Source organism: Pogona vitticeps, chromosome 1 (genome assembly GCF_051106095.1).
Source record: "Pogona vitticeps strain Pit_001003342236 chromosome 1, PviZW2.1, whole genome shotgun sequence".
NCBI lineage: Eukaryota > Metazoa > Chordata > Lepidosauria > Squamata > Agamidae > Pogona > Pogona vitticeps.
In genome coordinates, this window is record NC_135783.1 from 270,060,826 (window position 1) to 270,081,232 (window position 20,407).

A 20,407-nucleotide genomic window follows, 5' to 3' on the forward strand; every position below is an offset into this window, starting at 1 on the left:
GCAGAAATATGTACAGATTTGTCAGTGTGCTTCATAAAAGTTATCTGGCCTGGAAATTAGGCTGTCCTTAAGAGAGTAACTAACTATGTTGCTTCAGGTTGAAGGGTGGTTAGCATCATGTTTTTGAATGTTCTGGCAAGTAAGAAATCCTTGCAGAAAGGAAGCAAGGTTGCAAGGAGGACACTTTTGGCTAATCTTACTTCTGACATGCCATATTTCAAATATGGTCATTCAGTGGCACATCTACACTGCACTACATCTGTGTGTACACTACATCTGTGTGTATGCCATGATGGCATGGGCTGGGGCCAGAGGAATAAAGCAAGCAAAGTGAGCAGGAGGCAGCAAGTAGGAGGAGCAGAAGTCACCATTACCCACTCTTCTACTAGACCCAATCCCCATGAGCAGACCCTGGGCCTCAATCAGTCAAACATGGACAGAAGATGAACTGGCCAGGACATCAGGGTACCGCTTACTAATTCTCTTCTATCTAGGTGGATTTCCCCTTCAGCAAATGCTACATATAATATGTCAACAGTGCCAACTGAACCGTTACAAAATGAAGTGCTTGTGTATATAGCCACAGGCCATAGCTTCTGTAACTCTGGCTCTGTAATAATCCTCACCAATGTGATCCAGAATCAAATGCGACAGGAGTTACAGCAAACACTGCAGCACAGGAAACATGGAAGCCATTCAAAAAGGTGCACCCAGGCCTAGTTTTAAAAGTGCTTTATGTGACATACTGGTTGCTATGAGGAAAATCAAGGAGGTGCTTCATGGTAACAAAAGGATGGTTCAGTGTGTCAACTGGAGTGATTCTCAAGTCAGCATCTATCAGCAGCATTTTCTTCAAAAGGCTGACAAACTCTCTTCTGTCTGCTTTCTCTGCCAACAGGTCACTTCCTTCCAAATCCATCATCATGTTCACCTGGCATTGAATAATTAAACGGTAGAGTGCAAACAATTAAATCTTTTTAATTCATTTTTACCTTTTACCTTTTTTATTTAACATTTACATCCCACCTTTCTGTGACAACAATAAAGTCTAGGCATTTTTCAATATAAATATGGGTCACAACAACAGTATAAGTAAGTTTTATTATGCGGTCATAGACCTGATTTTACAAAGGTAAATACACAGAATAAATACATAGTATAATATAAAGTCTTGTTATAGCGATCTGCAAATTCTCATAACTGAAAACAAAAATTTAGCCACTAACTGTGTTGTTATTTGATTCTCTCCGGACAGCAGAAACTTCAAATAGCCTGTGGCTACAGAAGAACCATAATATGTTCAAGAACAGTAGCAGAAAATTTAATTTTAAGTGGTATCACCAACAAAAGCTATTTCATGTGCTTCTCAACATTTAGAGGTAGTGAATAATAGAAATGGGCAAGACAGGATTTGCAAACGAAGGAAGGGCGTGAAAAATCATTTGGCTTCCCATCAGTGTCGGTTGACAGAGACCACCAAGAAGATGAAATCTTCATATATAGATGGGATATTGTTGAAAGAAGAGGAGATTATGAGCCTTTTACAGAGGTGTGAAGTGATATAATGCAATAAAATGTCTTCTAACAGGAAAGTAACTGCATTAACTTTATATGCTCTCGTAGACCTACTGAAGATGACTACCAAAATATAAATAACATGGTTTTAAGTTTTTCCTGCAACTCCAATAAAATAAAGAAATTTAAGCAGTAAACAAAGATAAAGAATTCCACCAAGTAAAATTAGACAGAAGCAAAAGCTTTAGGACTCCAAAAATTAGGAGTCACAAAACATTTTGAAAAACATTTTACATCAAATATAGATATGCATCTGTATATATACTCACATGCGCTATATCATCCAAACTGTTAAAAATGTACTTTCGGGCCTCTTTAGACTTCATCCCCGTTTCTCCTTCATGTTCTTCCAGTGTCTTTAGAAAAGTTAAATGGAGAAAAAGATTTATACATTATATTCAATGGACTGAAAAAATTGTCCTGTGGATGAAAGCAGTGGCCATCTACAGTAGGTAGTCTTGTGTTTTTATTTTACTGTTGTCAGGATATGGCATATTTACAGGATATTTACAGTTTTGTTCAGAAGAGAAGGAAGAGAAGGAAAACTCCAATTTCAAACCTTCACTGCCTTGTGGCTATATCCACTCATGGAAAAGGCTTCAGGAGTTAACCTCGAGGCAAAATCCGGAGCTGGAGTCCCGAAGGCAGCATGTGTCGTTCTGCCAACTCCTGCGACATTGCTGGAACCAGTTGTATTGGCTCTTGCCTTTCCATTGGATCATTTCAGCAATGTGGAGAGGGGGGATCTGCTGCTTGGGTAACAGCCTATCCTCCATATTACCTTACCCGGGCTTCATGCTCTGGAGAGGACACTCCTCGATTCAGAGCATGTTACCATAGTCTCTTGAGACTGAAGGATGCCTATGGATGTTCAGATGACCATAAATGGTTCCTTCATTGGAAATTAGCATTGTACTTCTACTTTATGCTGGAATACTCAGCATCACTGCTAGGTCATAAAGTGCTAGCTAAATCAGATTTAACATCAAGCGATAAATATGGAAATGCAAAATTGTAACTATTAGAACCAATTCTGTTCTAGTGAATACAGATAACTGCATTTGAGAACAGTTAAATTCACACTGTATATCTGTCCTCCACACAGGTAATGGAAATCTGAGATCCAGCTCTTTCCCCATAAATGGGATGAACAGTAATGTTGCAGGGTTGTTGTGATGCATGATCAAAACAAGAACTGGAACTCTCTGAACACTGGTTATAACTAGACATGGGGACGAATATAAAAACGAATCAGGATATTTGTTAAATATTCCTGATTTGTCAGATATTCATTGCTTCGTATTCTTCGGGTCCAGAGACTCCAACAAAATACAAAGCAATTAATATAACCCTTTTATATTTGTCTCTTTATTCCCCATCTGTCTATGCCCCACAGATCAGCTGTTCCTCGGGGGCATAAGCAGGGAACTTGCTAAAGCCTGCCAGAAGGGAATCCCACCCTCGGGCTGGGGGATGGCTTGGTTTCTTTTTCCTCCTCTTCTTGATCCCTGCTTTCCCCTTTCTTGCTAACCCCCCCGGGGGGGGGGGCTTAGCAAAAGGAGTGGGAAAGGGAGCAAAGTGCTGCAGGATCACTTTGATCCCTGCTTTCCCTCCTCTTGAGGGAAAGCAAAAAACAAAACAAAACCCCGATGAATGATGAATTCGTTGTTCCTTGGGTCACTTGGGGGGGGGCAATTCAGGGGCAATATTGGTGCTTCATCCCCATCTCTAGTTATACCATAAAGAAAATTAACTGCTACTTTTTGATAATCACTAGAGGGGTATTCTAGTGGGCAACCCAGCAGCAGAAATTGATTGCCTTCTTCTACAAATAGTAGACATTTCAAACCATTTACACTCTGTTCCATGAGAGGTATGATTGAACCTCTCATGGCCCATAACATTAATACATGTTAATCACACACAATTTAAATACCACACTTCTAATCTTCTGGAAGATGCGAACTGGCAACCTGTTCCATTCCCATTCGCCTTTCAGGGCTGATGCAAATGCTGTTCATTGTACATGTGATATAAACAATTAAATGGGGGTGAGAGATTGCTTTTCGGAAGGGCCAAACCAGGTTGGATTTGGTTTAAATCAAATTGATTTAAATAATGATTTAATTTTAAAAATTGCATTTTTAATTATTTAAGTGAAAAAAATCAATTTAAATAATTTTTTTTTCTTTTTAATCATTGATTTTTATCCATCCTGGGTCAAACACTTCCTAGAACACCCCTCTGCCCACAGGGCTTGTATCTCTTAGACACTTTGCTGCTATCTAAAACCCCGATCAGTTGTAGCACCAGCTCTGCAGCATTTGGAAAACAACTGTTCTCTAGGTAAGAGTGACATCATTACACAGTCAATCAGATTCTACCATATGACGACACTACAGTACAAATGAGCAAAGGATATTATGAACTGAAGCAATGGCACTTAAGTTCCAGGCAATTGGTAAAGGGAAGCAGTCCAATTCAGCATCAAAGCTACCTGAATCTTACCTACATTGGAGGGAGTGTCCCAATGAAGCAGAGAATGGCCTCTCTCTGAAGCAAACCACCACCCATCACCACAGAGAAAGAGCACATTACACACAGGGAAAAAAAATCTCCGCGGCTGAAGCTCAGCAGCACTGCTTCCTTAAGGCATCCAACCATAAATAACTGAACATAGGAACTCTGGAACATAGGAAATCTGGACAATTCTTATTACCTTTAATCGCCAACCAGAATATGGGGAATCTGTTTCTTTATAGAAAAATCGAGTTGTCTTTGTGCCAATGTTCAACAACTGCTCTGAAGGCAAGCCTTGTGTTTGCGAAATATAACGAATCTGGAGAGATGAAAAATACAGTAAAGAACCTGTCCAGAAATGCTACATATTTTGCTCTGCTTCACTTCTTTTGACTCTTGTTGTTTCTGCATCCATTCTGTTTCCAATTATCCTGACTTTCTCTACCTGTCCTTCTAGTCCCCTTCCTCTGATACCAAGCACACTCCCCCATAACCACAGAACCTCTAGATTTTGGAATGCTTGCACTGTGGACATCACTTCATATGGGAGACACAGTATTGTTAAACACCATCCCTTGGTGTAAAACCAATACAAAATGTCGATTTTGGAGTGACAAAAAGGTGTGGGACTTGAAGGGAAGAGTCAACATGAAGAGAAATAGGACAAACATCAGCTGGATTCTGAGAATGTTTCTGGAAAAATCAGTCCACAACTAAGTCCTTAAGGCTGAACATATGCTGCATTCAAAGACCTTTTATTTTTAAATAATTTATTATACATTTAGTCAATTCACCACTCCATTGTTCTGTAATGTAATGGCTCAGGAACATGAGACCAAAGAATGATCAGTTTAGCATCATCCAGGTTATCCAGAAGTTAGTATTGTTGTTTAGTCGTTTAGTCGTGTCCGACTACGTGACCCCATGGACCAGAGCACGCCAGGCCCTCCTGTCTTCTACTGCCTCCCGGAGTTGTGTCAAATTCATGTTGGTTGCTTCGCAGACACTGTCCAGCCATCTCATCCTCGGTCGTCCCCTTCTCCTCTTGCCATCACACTTTCCCAACATCAGGGTCTTTTCCAGGGAGTCTTTTCTTCTCATTAGATGGCCAAAGTACTGGACCCTCATCTTCAGGATCTGTCCTTCCAGTGAGCACTCAGGGTTGATTTCCTTTAGAATTGATAGGTTTGTTCTCCTTGCACTCCAGGGGATTCTCAAGAGTCTCCTCCAGCACCACAATTCAAAGGCATCAATTCGTCGGCGGTCTGCTTTCTTTATGGTCCAGCTCTCACTTCCATACATCACGACAGGAAAAACCATAGCTTTGACTATTCGGACTTTTGTTGGCAAGGTGATGTCTCTGCTTTTTAAGATGCTGTCAAGATTTGTCATCGCTTTCCTCCCAAGAAGCAGGCGTCTTTTAATTTCGTGGCTGCTGTCTCCATCTGCAGTGATCATGGAGCCCAGGAAAATAAAATCTGTCACTGCCTCCATATCTTCCCCTTCTATTTCCCAGGAGGTGATGGGACCAGTGGCCATGATCTTAGTTTTCTGATGTTGAGTTTCAGACCGTTTTTTGCACTCTCCTCTTTCACCCTCATTACAAGGTTCTTTAATTCCTCCTCACTTTCTGCCATCAGAGTGGTGTCATCTGCATATCGGAGGTTGTTAATATTTCTTCCGGCAATCTTAATTCCGGCTTGGGATTCCTCCAGTCCAGTCTTCCGCATGATGTATTCCGCATATAAGTTGAATAAGCTGGGGGACAATATACAGCCTTGTCGTACTCCTTTCCCAATTTTGAACCAATCAGTTGTTCCATATCCAGTTCTAACTGTTGCTTCCTGTCCCACATATAGGTTTCTCAGTAGATAGATAAGGTGGTCAGGCACTCCCATTTCTTTAAGAACTTGCCATAGTTTGTTGTGGTCCACACAGTCAAAGGCTTTTGCATAGTCAATGAAGCAGAAGTAGATATTTTTCTGGAACTCTCTGGCTTTCTCCATAATCCAGCGCAATTTAGCAATTTGAGAAGTTAGTAACTGAGCCACAATTTTATTCTCTCCCCTCAGAACAAACAGATTTAACACTCAGGCTTAGCATAACCTCTAATTTTCAGCCCCATTGGGCAGCGCTCTGCCTCTTACATGCATGACGTCTATCCTGTGTGCATGCGCAACTCGCAACTCCACCCCCTGCGCATGGGGTTCCATCGCAACCAGAACCAAAGGGGCTGCACAGAGGAGGAAGAAAGCTGCATGGAAAGAGGTGGAGTCACACACATGCATACAGCTGTGCACCTTAGAGGATCCTTGCTCAGGCTAAAAGCTTGAGAAACTGAACTCACTTCCTCTCCAACTGATAAACATCAGAATAGATAAGTCTGGTGAAATGTGTTATCAGACAAACAAAATTATGACTCTTTTAAATAGTAAAAGGGCTTATTTCACAACTGAAAGGCATAGAGAAACCAACCATTCTGGCCAGCATACAGGGTTGTATCCAAATAATGTAACACCTTCTATACTTACTCTACTTATATTGCATATTTTAAGGAAACCTAATCAACCCAGTGACAGATTTTACTTTCTTGGCCTCCATGATCACTGCAGATGGTGACAGCACCCACTAAGTTAAAAGACGCCTGCTTCTGGGGAGGAAAGCAATGGCAAACCTAGACAGTATCTTAAAAAGCAGAGACATCACCTTGCCGACAAAGGTCCCCATAGTCAAAGCTATGGTTTTTCCAGTAGCAATGTATGGAAGGAGAGAGCTGAACCATAAAGAGGGCTGACCGCCGAAGAATTGATGCTTTTGAATTGTGGTGCTGGAGGAGACTCTTGAGAGTCCCCTGGACTGCAAGGAGAACAAACCTATCCATTCTGAAGGAAATCAACCCTGAGTGCTCACTGGAAGGACAGATCCTGAAGCTGAGGCTCCAATACTTTGGCCATCTCATGAGAAGAGAAGACTCCTTGGAAAAGATATTGATGTTAGGAAAGTGTGATGGCAAGAGAAGGGGACGACAGAGGACGAGATGGTTGGACAGGGTCACCGAAGCGACCAACATGAATTTGACCCAACTCTGAGAGGCAGTGGAGGACAGGAGGGCCTGGCGTGCTCTGGTCCATGGGGTCCCGAGGAGTCAGACACGACTAAACAACAACAAATAACCCAGTTGACTGCACCTGCCAAGCCTCTAAAACATGTCATGTTGGCTATAGTGCAAGGTTCCCTCTAAGGTGTGCATCTGCGCACGCATGGCTCTGTTCCCCTCTACGCAGTGTTCCTCCTCCTCCACGCACCCACAGTGATCATTTTCAGCCCCTTTGGTTCTGGTTAGGACCAAATCCCGCATAGGGGGTGGAGTCATGGGAGGCAGAGCCCTGCCCAGCAGGCTGAAAATTAGAGGAAAAGTTGCTGAAGTGTATGGTAATTGTACTTCAAAACTTGCCAAGGGCATTAGGTCATTAATACAACAAAATATTTGTTCATATAATAAATCTTCACATCAACATATACTGCAGGAGTGGGAGAACAGTAAACCTGCTGTCTGCCTCTGTTCTGTAAAGATAGCAACTTCAGTAAAACACCAAACACTGCTGTGAGAGTGTGAAGGAGTAAAGAGGAGTGCGCCGTCCTCCGTGGAAAGACATACAGTAGAAGAGGCGGAATGCGCTGTGGGGGGTGTTAATTGACATTGATCAAACAGAAGTGATAACTGAGAAACCGACGGAGGTGTGTCTTGTGGAGGAAGGAGGGGAGGAGCTAGATTTGATAGTCTGGGAGGAGATAAAAGAGGGGGAAAATGCGCGGGCGTTTAGAATTTGTACAGACATAAATCCAGAAAGGAGCAAGAGCCGAGGGCTTCAGACGGAACCCATGCTTGGGTTCGAGACTCCAGTTGGAATCGCGGCGGGCTTCCCTAATTTGGCTACCGGAGGAGGATTACTACCGGATCCGAACTTCCCTAGAGGGCCAGGAAAGTTTTATGAGCCCTTAGAATGGATGGTAACGGTGCATCCGCGAAACTACCCTGGTGGGAGGAGGGTAATACGCCCTGGACCCGAGTTTCAGAAGAAGCCCCCGGAGGGAGATTGGGCGAGGCACCCTTGTTGCGGAACGGTCTGTGCCGTCCGGAGTGCCCCCCTCCGCCCAATGACCGATCGCGAGAAATTCGGACCGGCCCCTTATTAGGTGACCAAGAAATGCCTCCTGTTATACGTTCAAAGAGATATCATTTCTTGGATGACTGTATGTTGCAGGATCCATTTGATCCAAGAGAATTAAGTTCTATAAACAATAAAACTTCTAATGTTGGATTTTATGATGAGCCTCCGTGTCTCTTTCCCACCTTCACCACCAGTGCCCCCCCCCCCCGGTTAGAGAAGAACTTCCTTACAGAGAGAGATATAAAATGTTAATGGTTGGGGAAAACTAAATATTTTTTATTCTAATAAATTTAAGAGGCACGTCATCAATATGTAACAAAATGTGATTTGTCGTCCATTCCTATTGGTCATGTGTGTTAACTGCCTCTTTTGTATGCCTACTACTGCATATTAAACATTTCTCCACAACTTAAAGAACAATACAAAACAAAAGGGGAACTAAAATTAACAGTCTTAGTAAGATTCAACGGACCACAACAAAGCTGCCTGAGAGCCACATGCAATGTACAAGATACACAATAACCAGAATCCTGTTGTTTTTTAGCACATGAAGGCATACTATAGTAGGCCCATTGAATCAGTGGGAATCTGATGAGTCAACTCTTCTGTAAGTTCCATTTCAGCTAATATGCTCCTGCAGACTTGCTGCATAGCTCATTTGTAAAAGCAACTAAATTTAACTATTCCTGACCCCTCTTTAAAAACCACAAAATTTTGCAAATATGGCAGTCATTTGGATATTAACATAATACATCTTTGAGACAATCCATGCTGAATTTGACAAGAATATTTCATTTTACTTATACCAAAAGCTTGGTGAAATGAACATGTAAAAATGTATGTCTCTGGAGAAATATCAGAAATATGTTTAGGAGTATATAAACATACCCTCATTTTAAAAAAGAGATAGCGAAGCTGGCATTTCTTAGGATCCACTCATCCATATAAAAAGACTGCAGATAACCTGCCATTACTTTTCCTTAAAGGCATATATACAGCATTACTAATACTGACTTTAAAGGGTACTGTTTAAAACCTTGAATACAGTACAGTAATGCCTCGCTTAGCTATGTTAATCCGTGCAGCAAAAATCGCTGCTAACCGAAAACATTGCTAAGCGATCTTAAAAAGGCCATAGAAACGCATTAAAACCTGTTTAATGCGTTCCTATGGGCTTAAAACTCACCTTAAAGGGAAGATCCTCCTTACGGCAGCCATTTTCGCTGCCTCTTAAGCGAGGAATCCGTCCCTAAACACAGCGGGTGGCCATTTTTTTTACCCGGCGGCCATTTTGGAACCACCGATCAGCTGTTAAAAAATCATTGCTTTGCGATGATCGGTAAGTGAAACAGAATACCGATCATCGCAAAGCGATTTTATTTATTTATTTATTTGTTTGTTTGTTTGTTTGTTTGATTGATTTATATCCCGCCCATCTGGTATAATTATACCACTCTGAGCGGCTTTTTCCCCATAGGGAACATCGCAAAGCGATCGCAAAAACTTTATCGGTATGCGGTTTCGTCGCTAAACGGAGCGCCCGTTAAGCGAGGCATCACTGTATCTTTAATTGATGGTGCACAGCCATTTTAATACTGTGGAACTCGTATAAAAAAGATCACAGAAAAATATAATCCCAACTGATCAAGATATAGATTTAAACAGTTAATAAAATATACTTCAGATCACCTTTAAACGTATCTATTACCTGGTCATATTCGAGGGCTCCTGGATATAATGGCCACCCAAGGAATAGTTCAGCAATCACACAGCCTAGTGACCACATGTCTATGGCTTCACAAAACGGCAAACCCAATATGATTTCTGGTGCTCTGCAAACAGAAGCAGTATGTTAACAGACAGTATAAAACAGTGATCTGATTAATGATTAACATTTTTTTAAATGTCAGATAATCATTTTAAGAGAATCTGTTTATTTTGTTCTCTTCTCGTGCTACTTAATGTAACCTACCTTTTTCATTCAAAATTCTTCCTCCCCTAAGTAGGCAGGCCATGTCTAACAGGACACTAAGAGATACCATTTGTGCGACAGACTACATTCTTCCCATCCCCAAAGCCCTGTGTGCTGCTTGAAAATATGCTTGAGGCTATCCCAAATTTCAAAATTGATTTGGGGAGCACACAGATATGCATGGGAAGGTTGATTACCACCTTTCTTGTTACGTGAACAGAAGCAGTTGTTCCATTAATAGAGCCATCCTACTGGATTTCAACTTGTGTTTAATTCATAACATAAGAACCTAAGAAGAGTCCTGCTGGATCAGGCCAAGGGCCCATCTAGTCCAGCGCCCTGTATCTCACAGTGGACCCACCAGATGCCTCTGGGAGCACACAAGACAACTAGATACCTGTCTCCTGATATCCCTCCCCTGCATCTGGCATTTGGAGGTACCTTCCTTTTAAGCCTGGAGATTATACATCCCCATCATGGCTTGTAACCTGTGATGGACTTTTCCTCCAGAAATTTGTCCAATTCCCTTTTAAAGGCATCTAGGCCAGATGCCATCACCACATCCTGTGGCAAGGAGTTCCACAGTCGAACAACATGCTGGGTAAGAAATAGTTCGTTTTGTCCGTTCTCACTCTCCCAACACTCAATTTGAGTGCATGTCCCCTAGCTCTAGTATTGTGTGAGAGGGAAAAGAGCTTCCCTCTATCCACTTTATCCATCCTGTGCATATTTGATTGTCCCCCCTCAGGTACCTTTTCTCTAGTCTGAAGAGCCCCAAACACTGTAGCCTTTCCTCATAAGGGAAGTGCCACAGCCCACTCCAGTCATCATTTTAGTCACTCTCTTCTATATCTTTTCCAGTTCCACTATGTCTTTTTTGGGGTGCGGTGACCAGAACTGTACGCAATACTCTAGGTGCGGCCTTACCAGCGTTTTGTACAATGGCATTATAATGCTGGCTGTTTTATTTTCAATCCCCTTTTTAATGATATCTAGCATGGAATTGACCTTCACCGTCGCAGCAGACTGGGTTGACACTTTCATCAAGCTGTCCACTAGCACACGAAGATCTTTTTCCTGATCCATCACGGCACAGACAACTCAGAACCCATCAGCTGATAAATAAATGTGCATTACTTTACATTTTCTTATACTGAAAGGCATTTGCCATTTTGCCGCCCATTCTCCCAGTATGGAGAGATCCTTCCGGAGCTCTTCACAATCCCTTCTGTTCTTCACCATCTAGAAAAGTTTTGTGTCATCTGCAAACCTCACTGCTTATCCCTATCTCCATGTCGTTTACAAACAGGTTGAAAACCACCAATCCCAAGACAGATCCCTGGGGCACACCGCTTTTCACCTCTCTCCACGGTGAAAATAGTTTCCTGGCTCTCGATCAATTCTTAATCCATAAGAGAACCTGCCCTTTTATCCCCTGACTGTGGAGTTTTCTCAGCAGACTTTGGTGAGGGACTGTGTCAAACGCCTTCTGAAAATCCAGATAGAGAATATTCACTGGTTCACCCACATCCACGCCTGTTGACCTTTTCAAAGAATTCTAAAAGGTTTGTTTGGCAAGACTTACCCTTACAGAAGCCATGCTGATTTTCCCTCAGCAAGGCTTGTTCTTCTATGTGTTTTAAGTCTTTATCTTGGATAAGGCTCTCTACCATCTTCCCTGGAAGAGATGTTAGGCTAAACAGCCTACAATTTCCCAAGTCCCCTCTCCTTTCCTTTTTAAAATATTGGCATGACATGTGCAATCTTCCAGTTCTCTGGCACTGTGGCCGTTTTAAGAGACAAGTTGTATATTTTAGTTAAGACATCAGCAACCATTCCCCAGTTCCTTAATAACCCTTGGGTTGATGCCATCTGGGCTTGGTGACTTATTGATCTTCAGTTTATCAATTAGTTTAAAATATCATCTCTTTTAACCTGTACCTGATTTAATTCATTAGTCACAAGGGGCCGTTTGGGCAGCGGAATCTGCCCAAAGTCGTCTGTTGTGAAGACAGATGCAAAGAACTCATTTAATTTATCTGCAATCACCAAGGCCCCTTTTACAACATCTAGAGCAGTGGTTCTTAACCTTTGTTACTCGGATGTTTTTGAACTGCAACTCCCAGAAACCCCAGCCAGCACAGTTGGTGGGAGTTGCAGTCCAAAACTCCTGAGTAACCCAAGGTTAAGAACCAGTGATCTAGAGCAGTGGTCTCCAATCTTGGGCCTCCAGATGTTCTTGGACTGCAACTCCCAGAAGCCTTCAACACCACCTCTGCTGGACAGGGTTTCTGGGAGTTGAAGTCCAATAACGTCTGGAGGCCCAAGGTTGGAGACCACTGATCTAGAGGGCCAACCGCTTCTCTGGCAGGTTTCCTGCTTCTAACATATTTGAAGAAGCTTTTATTATTCCCCTTTATATTGCTGGCCATATGTTCCTCAAAGTCTTTCTTTGCCTTGCGTATCATCTTCTTATATTTCTTTTGCCACGGTTTGTGTTCCTTTTTATCTTCCTCCTTTGGGAAGGATTTCCATTTACGGAAGGATCCCTCCTTGCCCTTTAAAGTCTCTCTAAGTCTGCTCATTAACCATGCTGGCACCCTCTTGGAATTAGTTGAGCCTTTCTTTCTACACTTCAGACTCTACTACCATTGTTTTAAACAGACTCTGTGCACTCTGGAGAGATTGGATTCTTTTTACCTTCCCTTTCAACTTCTTTCTAACTAGTTTCCTCATCTGCCCTTCGGAAACCAAGGATATTTGTGTCAGATTTGCTTGACACTCTCCCCCCAACATGCATGGCGAAAGAGATCGCAGCATGGTCACTATTTCCTAGCAGCTCAGTGACATTCATGTTCATAACCAGGTCCAGAGTACCACACAATATTAAATCCAGTCATGTGTCCTCTGATGGGCTTCATGACAAGCTGCTCCAAGGCAGTCATTCAGCAAGTCAAGAAAGTCAATCTCTCTTTCTTGACCCAAGCACACATTGACCCAGTCAGTATGAGGATAATTGAAGTCCCCCATGGTTACAATCCTGTACCACATAGACACCTACCTCCCTGATCTGTCACCTCATTTCAAGGTCCCTCTCAAGTTTTTGATCTGGAGGATGATAGCACCCCCCCCACACACACACATAATCACATCGCTCCTTGGGCCTAGTAGTTTAACCCAGAGTGATTCTATGACGGAGTCAGACCCACCGACCATCTCCATTCTATTAGATTTGACCTCTTCTTTGACATAGATGGCCGCCAACACGCTCCTCCCTATCCCTCCTAAAAAGTTTATAGCCTGAGATTGCGATATCTCACTGGTTCTCTGAATTACACCAGGTTTCTGTTATTATCAATGCTATCCCTAGCCACCAACTATTCCAGCTCTCCCATCTTTCCTCAGACGCTTTGGGTATTTGCATAAAAGCACCTGCACATGTGGTCCCCTTCAGAAGGGTTGCTTTTTTGTTTCTTTTTTTCCACAGCTTCTCCTTCCAGTGGACCATTACGTCCCATCACACTCCAAGTCATAAATCCTACACTTTGTGGTTCTCTACCCTTTCCACCCTCATTCTACAGGAATGGGGAGTCTGGAACTGGATGCTGCTCGGCTCCTGTCAGCTTTCCCCCAGGATTCAGTTTAAAAGTTGCTCTGCCATCTTTTTAATGTTATGTGCCAGCAGTCTGGTTCTGTGTTCGTTCAAGTGAAGCCTGTCCCTTGGTTGTTGTGGGTTTTTCAGGCTCTTTGGCTGTGTTCTGAAGGTTGTTCTTCCTAACGTTTCGCCAGTCTTCCTGGCCGGCATCTTCAGAGGACAGCACTGTCCCTCTTCTACAGGCCCGGCTTGTCCCAAAACATTCCCCAGTGCCTAATGAATCTAAAACCCACCCCCTAACACCACCATCTCATCCACACGTTGAGACCCCTGAGCTCCACTTGCCAAGCTGGCCCTGCGCGTGGAACAATTAGCATTTCTGAGAACGCTGCCTTTGAGGTCCTGGCTTTGAGATTCCTCCCTAACAACTTAAATTTGGCCTCCAAGAACTCACAGCTACATTTCCCCACATTGTTCGTGCCGACATACACCACTACTACCTCATCCCCAGCACTCTCTACCAGCCTCTCCAGATGAGACGTGATGTCCGCAACCTTTGCACCAGGCAGGCAAGTCACTGTCCATTCCTCACAACCATCACAGACCCCTCACTCTATGTTCCTGACAATCAAACTGCCCACTACCAGAAGCCCCCTTCCCCCCTCTCCACAAGGAGTATTCTCAGTGCAACTGGATATGGGCCCATCACCTGTAGAAAATATCCCCTCTAGGGGATGGTTTCCCTCTTGTCCAGATTGGCATCCTCCAGGCTGGAAAATTCCAATCCCAGCAGCTGAGGAGCTGCTTGTCTGTGGGTGGGACAATGCCTGAAGGTCCCTCAAAGTCTCACCGTGGTCCCTTGCTCCCTGTCTCTGCTTCTCCTGGTAAGCAACCAAGATCTCAAGGGAGCAAACCTGTTTCTTGAGTTCTTGGATCTCCTTGCAATGAGGACATACCCATGACTTTTGCCCAAAAGGCATGTAGTCATACATATGACACTTGGTGCAAAACACAGGAGAGCCACCAACCCACTGCTGTCTGTCTGACTATATGCTGATATTTGTTTAGAACTTGCCATACCTCTTCTTAGGGGAAGTGACAGGCAGTAGGCCCTGGCTTCCTCGCCCTGCAGCTAAACAAGCTGTGTCTTCTTACCCTTCACACAAACATAAAATTTCTTCACTTAGTCTTTAATAATATGGTAGTACAGAGTTTATGTCTCAGTATCTTGACTTGCTGATTTGCCTCACCAATCATCTGCAGACACAAGGAACTGAAGATTAAACAACAATAGGTAAAGGTAAAGGTAAAGGTTCCCCTTGACAATTTTTGTCCAGTCGTGTTCGACTCTAGGGGGCGGTGCTCATCCCTGTTTCTAAGCCACAGAGCCAGCGTTTGTCCAAAGACAATCTTCCGTGGTCACATGGCCAGTGCGACTTAGACATGGAACGCTGTTACCTTCCCACCAAGGTGGTCCCTATTTATCTACTTGCATTTGCATGCTTTTGAACCACTAGGTTGGCGGGAGCTGGGACTCTGTCGCGTGGATTCGATCTTACGACTGCTTGGTCTTCTGACCCTGCAGCACAGGCTTCTGTGGTTTAGCCCGCAGCGCCACTACATCCCTCTAAACAACAGTAAGAATATTCTAAAGATCAGTAAAAATTGACTGGAGAAAAGGAAAATGTTAGGAAAACACATTTTCCCAATACATTATGGAACCAACAAGGTTAAGGTCACAGGTACTTATTTTAATGTAATATTTCCTGAACTGTAAGGCTAGATGACCCTAGGAGATGAAGCCCCACCTCTCCACTCTCTCCAACACAGTCCTCCTTCCCAACACCCATTTCAAGTTTCTCCATGCAGCTGTCTCTCTCTGCACAGAGAAAAGGTCTTAGCTGGAGGTTTAAGTTCCTCCAAGTGCTGTCCAGATCTTGCCAAGAGCCATCCAAACCAGGACAGCACACTGTGAGTGAAGAGTCTCCTAAATGATCAGAGAGAATGGGAAATAACACTGAGCCATCCCTCCATGCTGCCCAAATGGGAAGGTACATGCTGAATCTCTCTGTCCCAGGGGTGGGGTTTCTACTGCAGCTGCTGAAGACCGAAGTAAGCCTAGTGTCCAGAGGTATGTCTCCTCTGCCACAAAATATAAATATAATGTGTGAAAATCAAACTTGATATGCCAGTTGAATTTGTGGTGTAATTATTTAATGTTCCTTCAGAAACACTGATTAGTGAATAACATTACAAATGTGTACTAATTTACAGCACTTTAAAACTGCAATCTGCTTTAAAACTGTGCAGCATTAGCCCTCACAATCACTTTGTGTAGGCCACTATACTTTCACCCCGAACAAGGGAAGAGACTAATACCGCTATCTCCTTTTCCCAAGGAATCAAGATGGCAGAGGAAGAGGAGTTTGGTCTCCCAGACCTGAATCTGGTTCTGTTCACTTAGAATTAATTAATTAGCTTTCATTCATTCATTTATTCATCATCATCATCATCATCATCATCACGTGCTCTCAAGTCAATTCTGACTTATGACGGCCCTTTTCAGGGTTTTCCAGGTAAAGAATACTCAGAAGTGGTTTAACATTCCCTTCTTCTGGGGGTGCCTTGGGACTGTGTAGCTTGCCCAAGGCCACACAGACTGAATCTACTCATAGGAGACGCAGTAATTTAACTTTTGTTTGAACAGTGATGCTGGGGGAGAGCTGAGGTCCAAAGTGACTATTCCTTTAGGAATAGTTCTAGGGCACTGAGGACCTTCCAGATCCGGTGGTGCACAGAACCTATATATAGCATAAAGCGGAAGAAAGCAGCAACTCCCCCTTTAAGAGATGTTTGCCTCTTAGTGTGTATCTTTTCCCTGCAGAATATGTCAATCATCAAGTTGAGATAAGACAGCAACTTGTCTGATGTGATCAGATCTATACAAGCAAATAAATTTAAACAAACTGTTATGTTAGTAGCCAGGAATTTATCAATTCTGACTGCAGTACGTTAACAGAAAGTTGAACACTCAAAGCAGCTACATTGTTCTGCACCTGTTATTAATATCATAACATATAAAACTTCATTATCTTTCAAGTCAGACAGAATGTCAAAGACTGCTGTTAATTCAGAACACCGCAAAGTCTCGTGCCTTCTAGAATTACATAACTGCCTTTAGAACTCTATTTATTTGTCTCCTAAAATGGCATGACAATCATGCTGAAGATTCTCATGGAAAGCCAAAAATGGTAGTAGCAAAGTCTCTTTACTATGGCATTCTTATATGTTCAATTTAAATAGCTCAAATATTTCTAAAATGATGAAATGCTTATTTTTAGCACACACTTCACTGAGGCACCACATTGGGAAGAAAGCTTTTCCGGTTTTGAAGGCCGTTTATCCTGTGTGATGTAGGCCATACATGATAGATGGGAAGATTTTTCCTACAGAATTTAATTTAAAACAAAATTTAAAACATAGGCAAAAAAAAAAAAAAAGAAAACATGTAACAAGATCACTAACATAAACTATCTGATCACATTTGGGATATCCATTACATGGCTATACTTTTTCAGCTCCTACACTGCTGATTCCTGCACTTAACAGGGGATTGGATGTGATGGCCTTATAGCCCCCTCCCAAACCCATTATTCTATGATTCCATAGAATCTATGTCTGATCATAACAAATCGTATGTACCCTGAAAAACTAAATGACAGACTTCCCCAGCAACTGAATTTTAAATAATGAAGTTGGAAGTTAAAAGATGGGACAAATATAAGAAATACAACCAAATACAGTACAGTATAGGTTTTACTGGCTAGAATTCATTCTACTACATTTTTATTACAAAACATTTTCTCCCTTTACCCAATGGAAAACATTATCTATACAATAAAGGAGCAATAACTGATGGTCTGTTTTCTTATAGTAAAGAAGTGTTCCTATGCTCAAGTTGAGTATTTATCCTGTTTCACCTTCAACAGATTTTTTGTAAGAATAAACTAAAGTTTTTGCTCTCACCTCACTATGACCATCCTGATTACTCGTAATTCAGTCACATGTTTACATCACTACCCTGCTACAAAGGTAACTGTTACAAGTCCTTACAGAACATGGGTCCCAGTACTGAGAGAAAAAAATTAACTGATTTGTTGATTTAATCATTTTTTTTTCTCTCACTGGGACCCATGTTCTGTAAGGACTTGTAACAATTATCTTTGTATCAAGGTAAACATGGGGCTGTGCATTAGAAGTAACTATCAGGATGGACACAGGGAACAAAAACATAGGTTTATTGTTAAAAAAAATATAAAACACGATAAATCCTTGACTTGAGCCTTTCCTGCTGAGTGTCAGAGGAGTCCCTACTCTCTCCTTTCAAGGAGACAGCAGGAGTTCTTTACCCATATTCATGTAGCACCTGAAAATACAAGCTGTGAGAGCTTTGTTTCTCCTTTTCCTTCCTGGAGGGGTGAACCAGGAAGCCTGGGCTACTTTCAACTGATGTTTATGGTCAGCAGCGAAGTTTCAAGCAGCATATGTAAATGCTAACTGAGAACACTTTCTTCCACTTCTCCCTTCCATCTACAGAAAACAAGGTTCTGAAATATGAAGTCACATTTCCAACCAAAATAGCAAGTGGAAATGCTCCACCCAGTACTTCATCCAGGGACCCAACAACATCAGAGGCTACTGCCAAGCCCTGGTATCAGATGTGTCACCATGCCTTCCATTCAGTCCAGGCAAGGCTGTGGCATGGAATTCTTGCTATGGAATCCCCTACATACACATGCTGTTCCCCACCTGTTCTGTGGGGAAGGTGGGGAACATTTATGTATATGTATGGGATTCTTCAGAAGAGCTGAAGGACTGTTACAGGAACTCGACTCTCCTTGATTCTGAAGCATAATGCAATAGGACCAATCTCTCTCCCTTACCCAAACACACACATACACACATACACACATACATATACACACACACACACACACACACACACACACACACACACACACACACACACACACACACACACACACACACACACACACACACACACACTTTTTTCTTTCCCAGACAGGGCTACTGTTGCCCTTCTAAGAGCCATAATATCAGGTTTCATAAACTGTTTTGCTTCTAACGCTAGTAGACTGCAACTCTAGAAATTTTTCCTACTTTACCTCCAAACATGGAGTAATGTTCCCCTGACTTTTTCCCTTTTTTCAAGCATAAGCACTGCCAGAATGCAGTGGGAGTTAAGGGACTAGGCCAGCGATGGTGAACCTCTGGCATGTGTGCCACAGCTGGCACACAGAGCCCTCTCTGTGGGCACACGAGCCATAAGTCACCATCGAGAAATATTTACACATCCTTTGATCTCAGATTTTGGCACTCTCCTCTGCTGGTTCAGTGGTCCAGCAGAGGGGTGCAATGGCAACCATTACCAGTCTAGCCCAATGGGGGATTGGAGGACCAGTAAGTATTTCTTTGTTAATACCGCCCACTGGAGGGGGGGGGGAACCACAAGCATTTAACCCTTGCAGTGCATTAGCAGTTTTTTTCTAAACGAAAACCTCAGTATTCAGGTTTTAAATATAGTGTTGGCACTTTGAAATAAGTAAGTTGATTCTGTGTTGCAGTTTGGGCACGCGGGCTCAAAAAGGTTCACAATCACTGGACTAGGCTTTACTCCTTAGGTCTGGATCAGGGTCCTGGCAGCTATAAAGTAAGCCAAACTATGGTGGTCCATTCTGTACCTAATGTCAGCAAGCAAGTTATGTCAAGATATCCTCTGCACCTTCACAGCAGGTGAGTAATTCATTACTACTGCAGATCCAAATTTGTTTCAGAATTTAAGCCCCTCTGTTAATTTGTACCAGAAACACTATGTGCCTGTGCACTTTATCTAGTGAGGTTATATCTCCAAAGGAAGCAATGTCCTCAAAACATGATAAAGTAATTTGTTAATCATAATATAGATCAATACACATCTCTTGATTCAGTCATTTGTGATGCTTAATTCACAAGTCTCATAAATTAACAGCTTTGTAAACTGAATGGTATGTATTAAAAGGCAGAAATAGATGTCCAAATGAAGACGCCTTCCCAGTTTCAATGCAGCTGCTATTCAGGTGGATTTATTCTACATTCAAAAATGAATGAGAATCTCTGGCAAACTACAGATTTTTTAACAGGGAGTTAATATGTCAGGCTGACACATTTACACTATCAAGTCAACTCCATTCCATGTCAGAGATTACTCCCTGGTAGATTCTCTCCTTCACACTGAAGCTACCACTCTTCTTGATATGCAGTAACACAGTGGTGTCTGATAACCACACAGGAAAGATAGGCTGCCACATATGGCAGAGGTCATCAACCCCCAGTCTGCGGCCCATTGCTGGGCCGTGTCTTGAGCCCGACCAGGCCACGAAGGCAGACCTCCCACTGCCCCACCGCACGGACTCCCCTCTCCGCAGCTGCTTTGCGCCTGCCCACCCACACCCATGCCCACCCCTTCACACGGCGGCGACGGGGGTGGGTGGGGTGGGCAAGAGCTGGAAGGCA

The 20,407-nt window shown here is 42.8% G+C and overlaps 1 protein-coding gene across 2 annotated transcripts in view; it reads right to left on the reverse strand.

Moving 5' to 3' along the window:
* The window catches only part of HIPK3 (homeodomain interacting protein kinase 3), a 103,827-nt gene that overhangs the window by 17,584 nt on the left and 65,836 nt on the right, over window positions 1-20,407 (reverse strand). For both annotated transcript variants that reach the window (XM_020807607.3, XM_078384013.1), the window contains exons 3-6: window positions 9,976-10,099; window positions 4,295-4,414; window positions 1,845-1,931; window positions 747-931 (exon numbers count right to left, since the gene is read on the reverse strand). In XM_020807607.3, coding sequence (XP_020663266.3) covers window positions 747-931; window positions 1,845-1,931; window positions 4,295-4,414; window positions 9,976-10,099 — 516 coding nt within the window. The remainder of the gene's footprint in view (window positions 1-746; window positions 932-1,844; window positions 1,932-4,294; window positions 4,415-9,975; window positions 10,100-20,407) is intronic.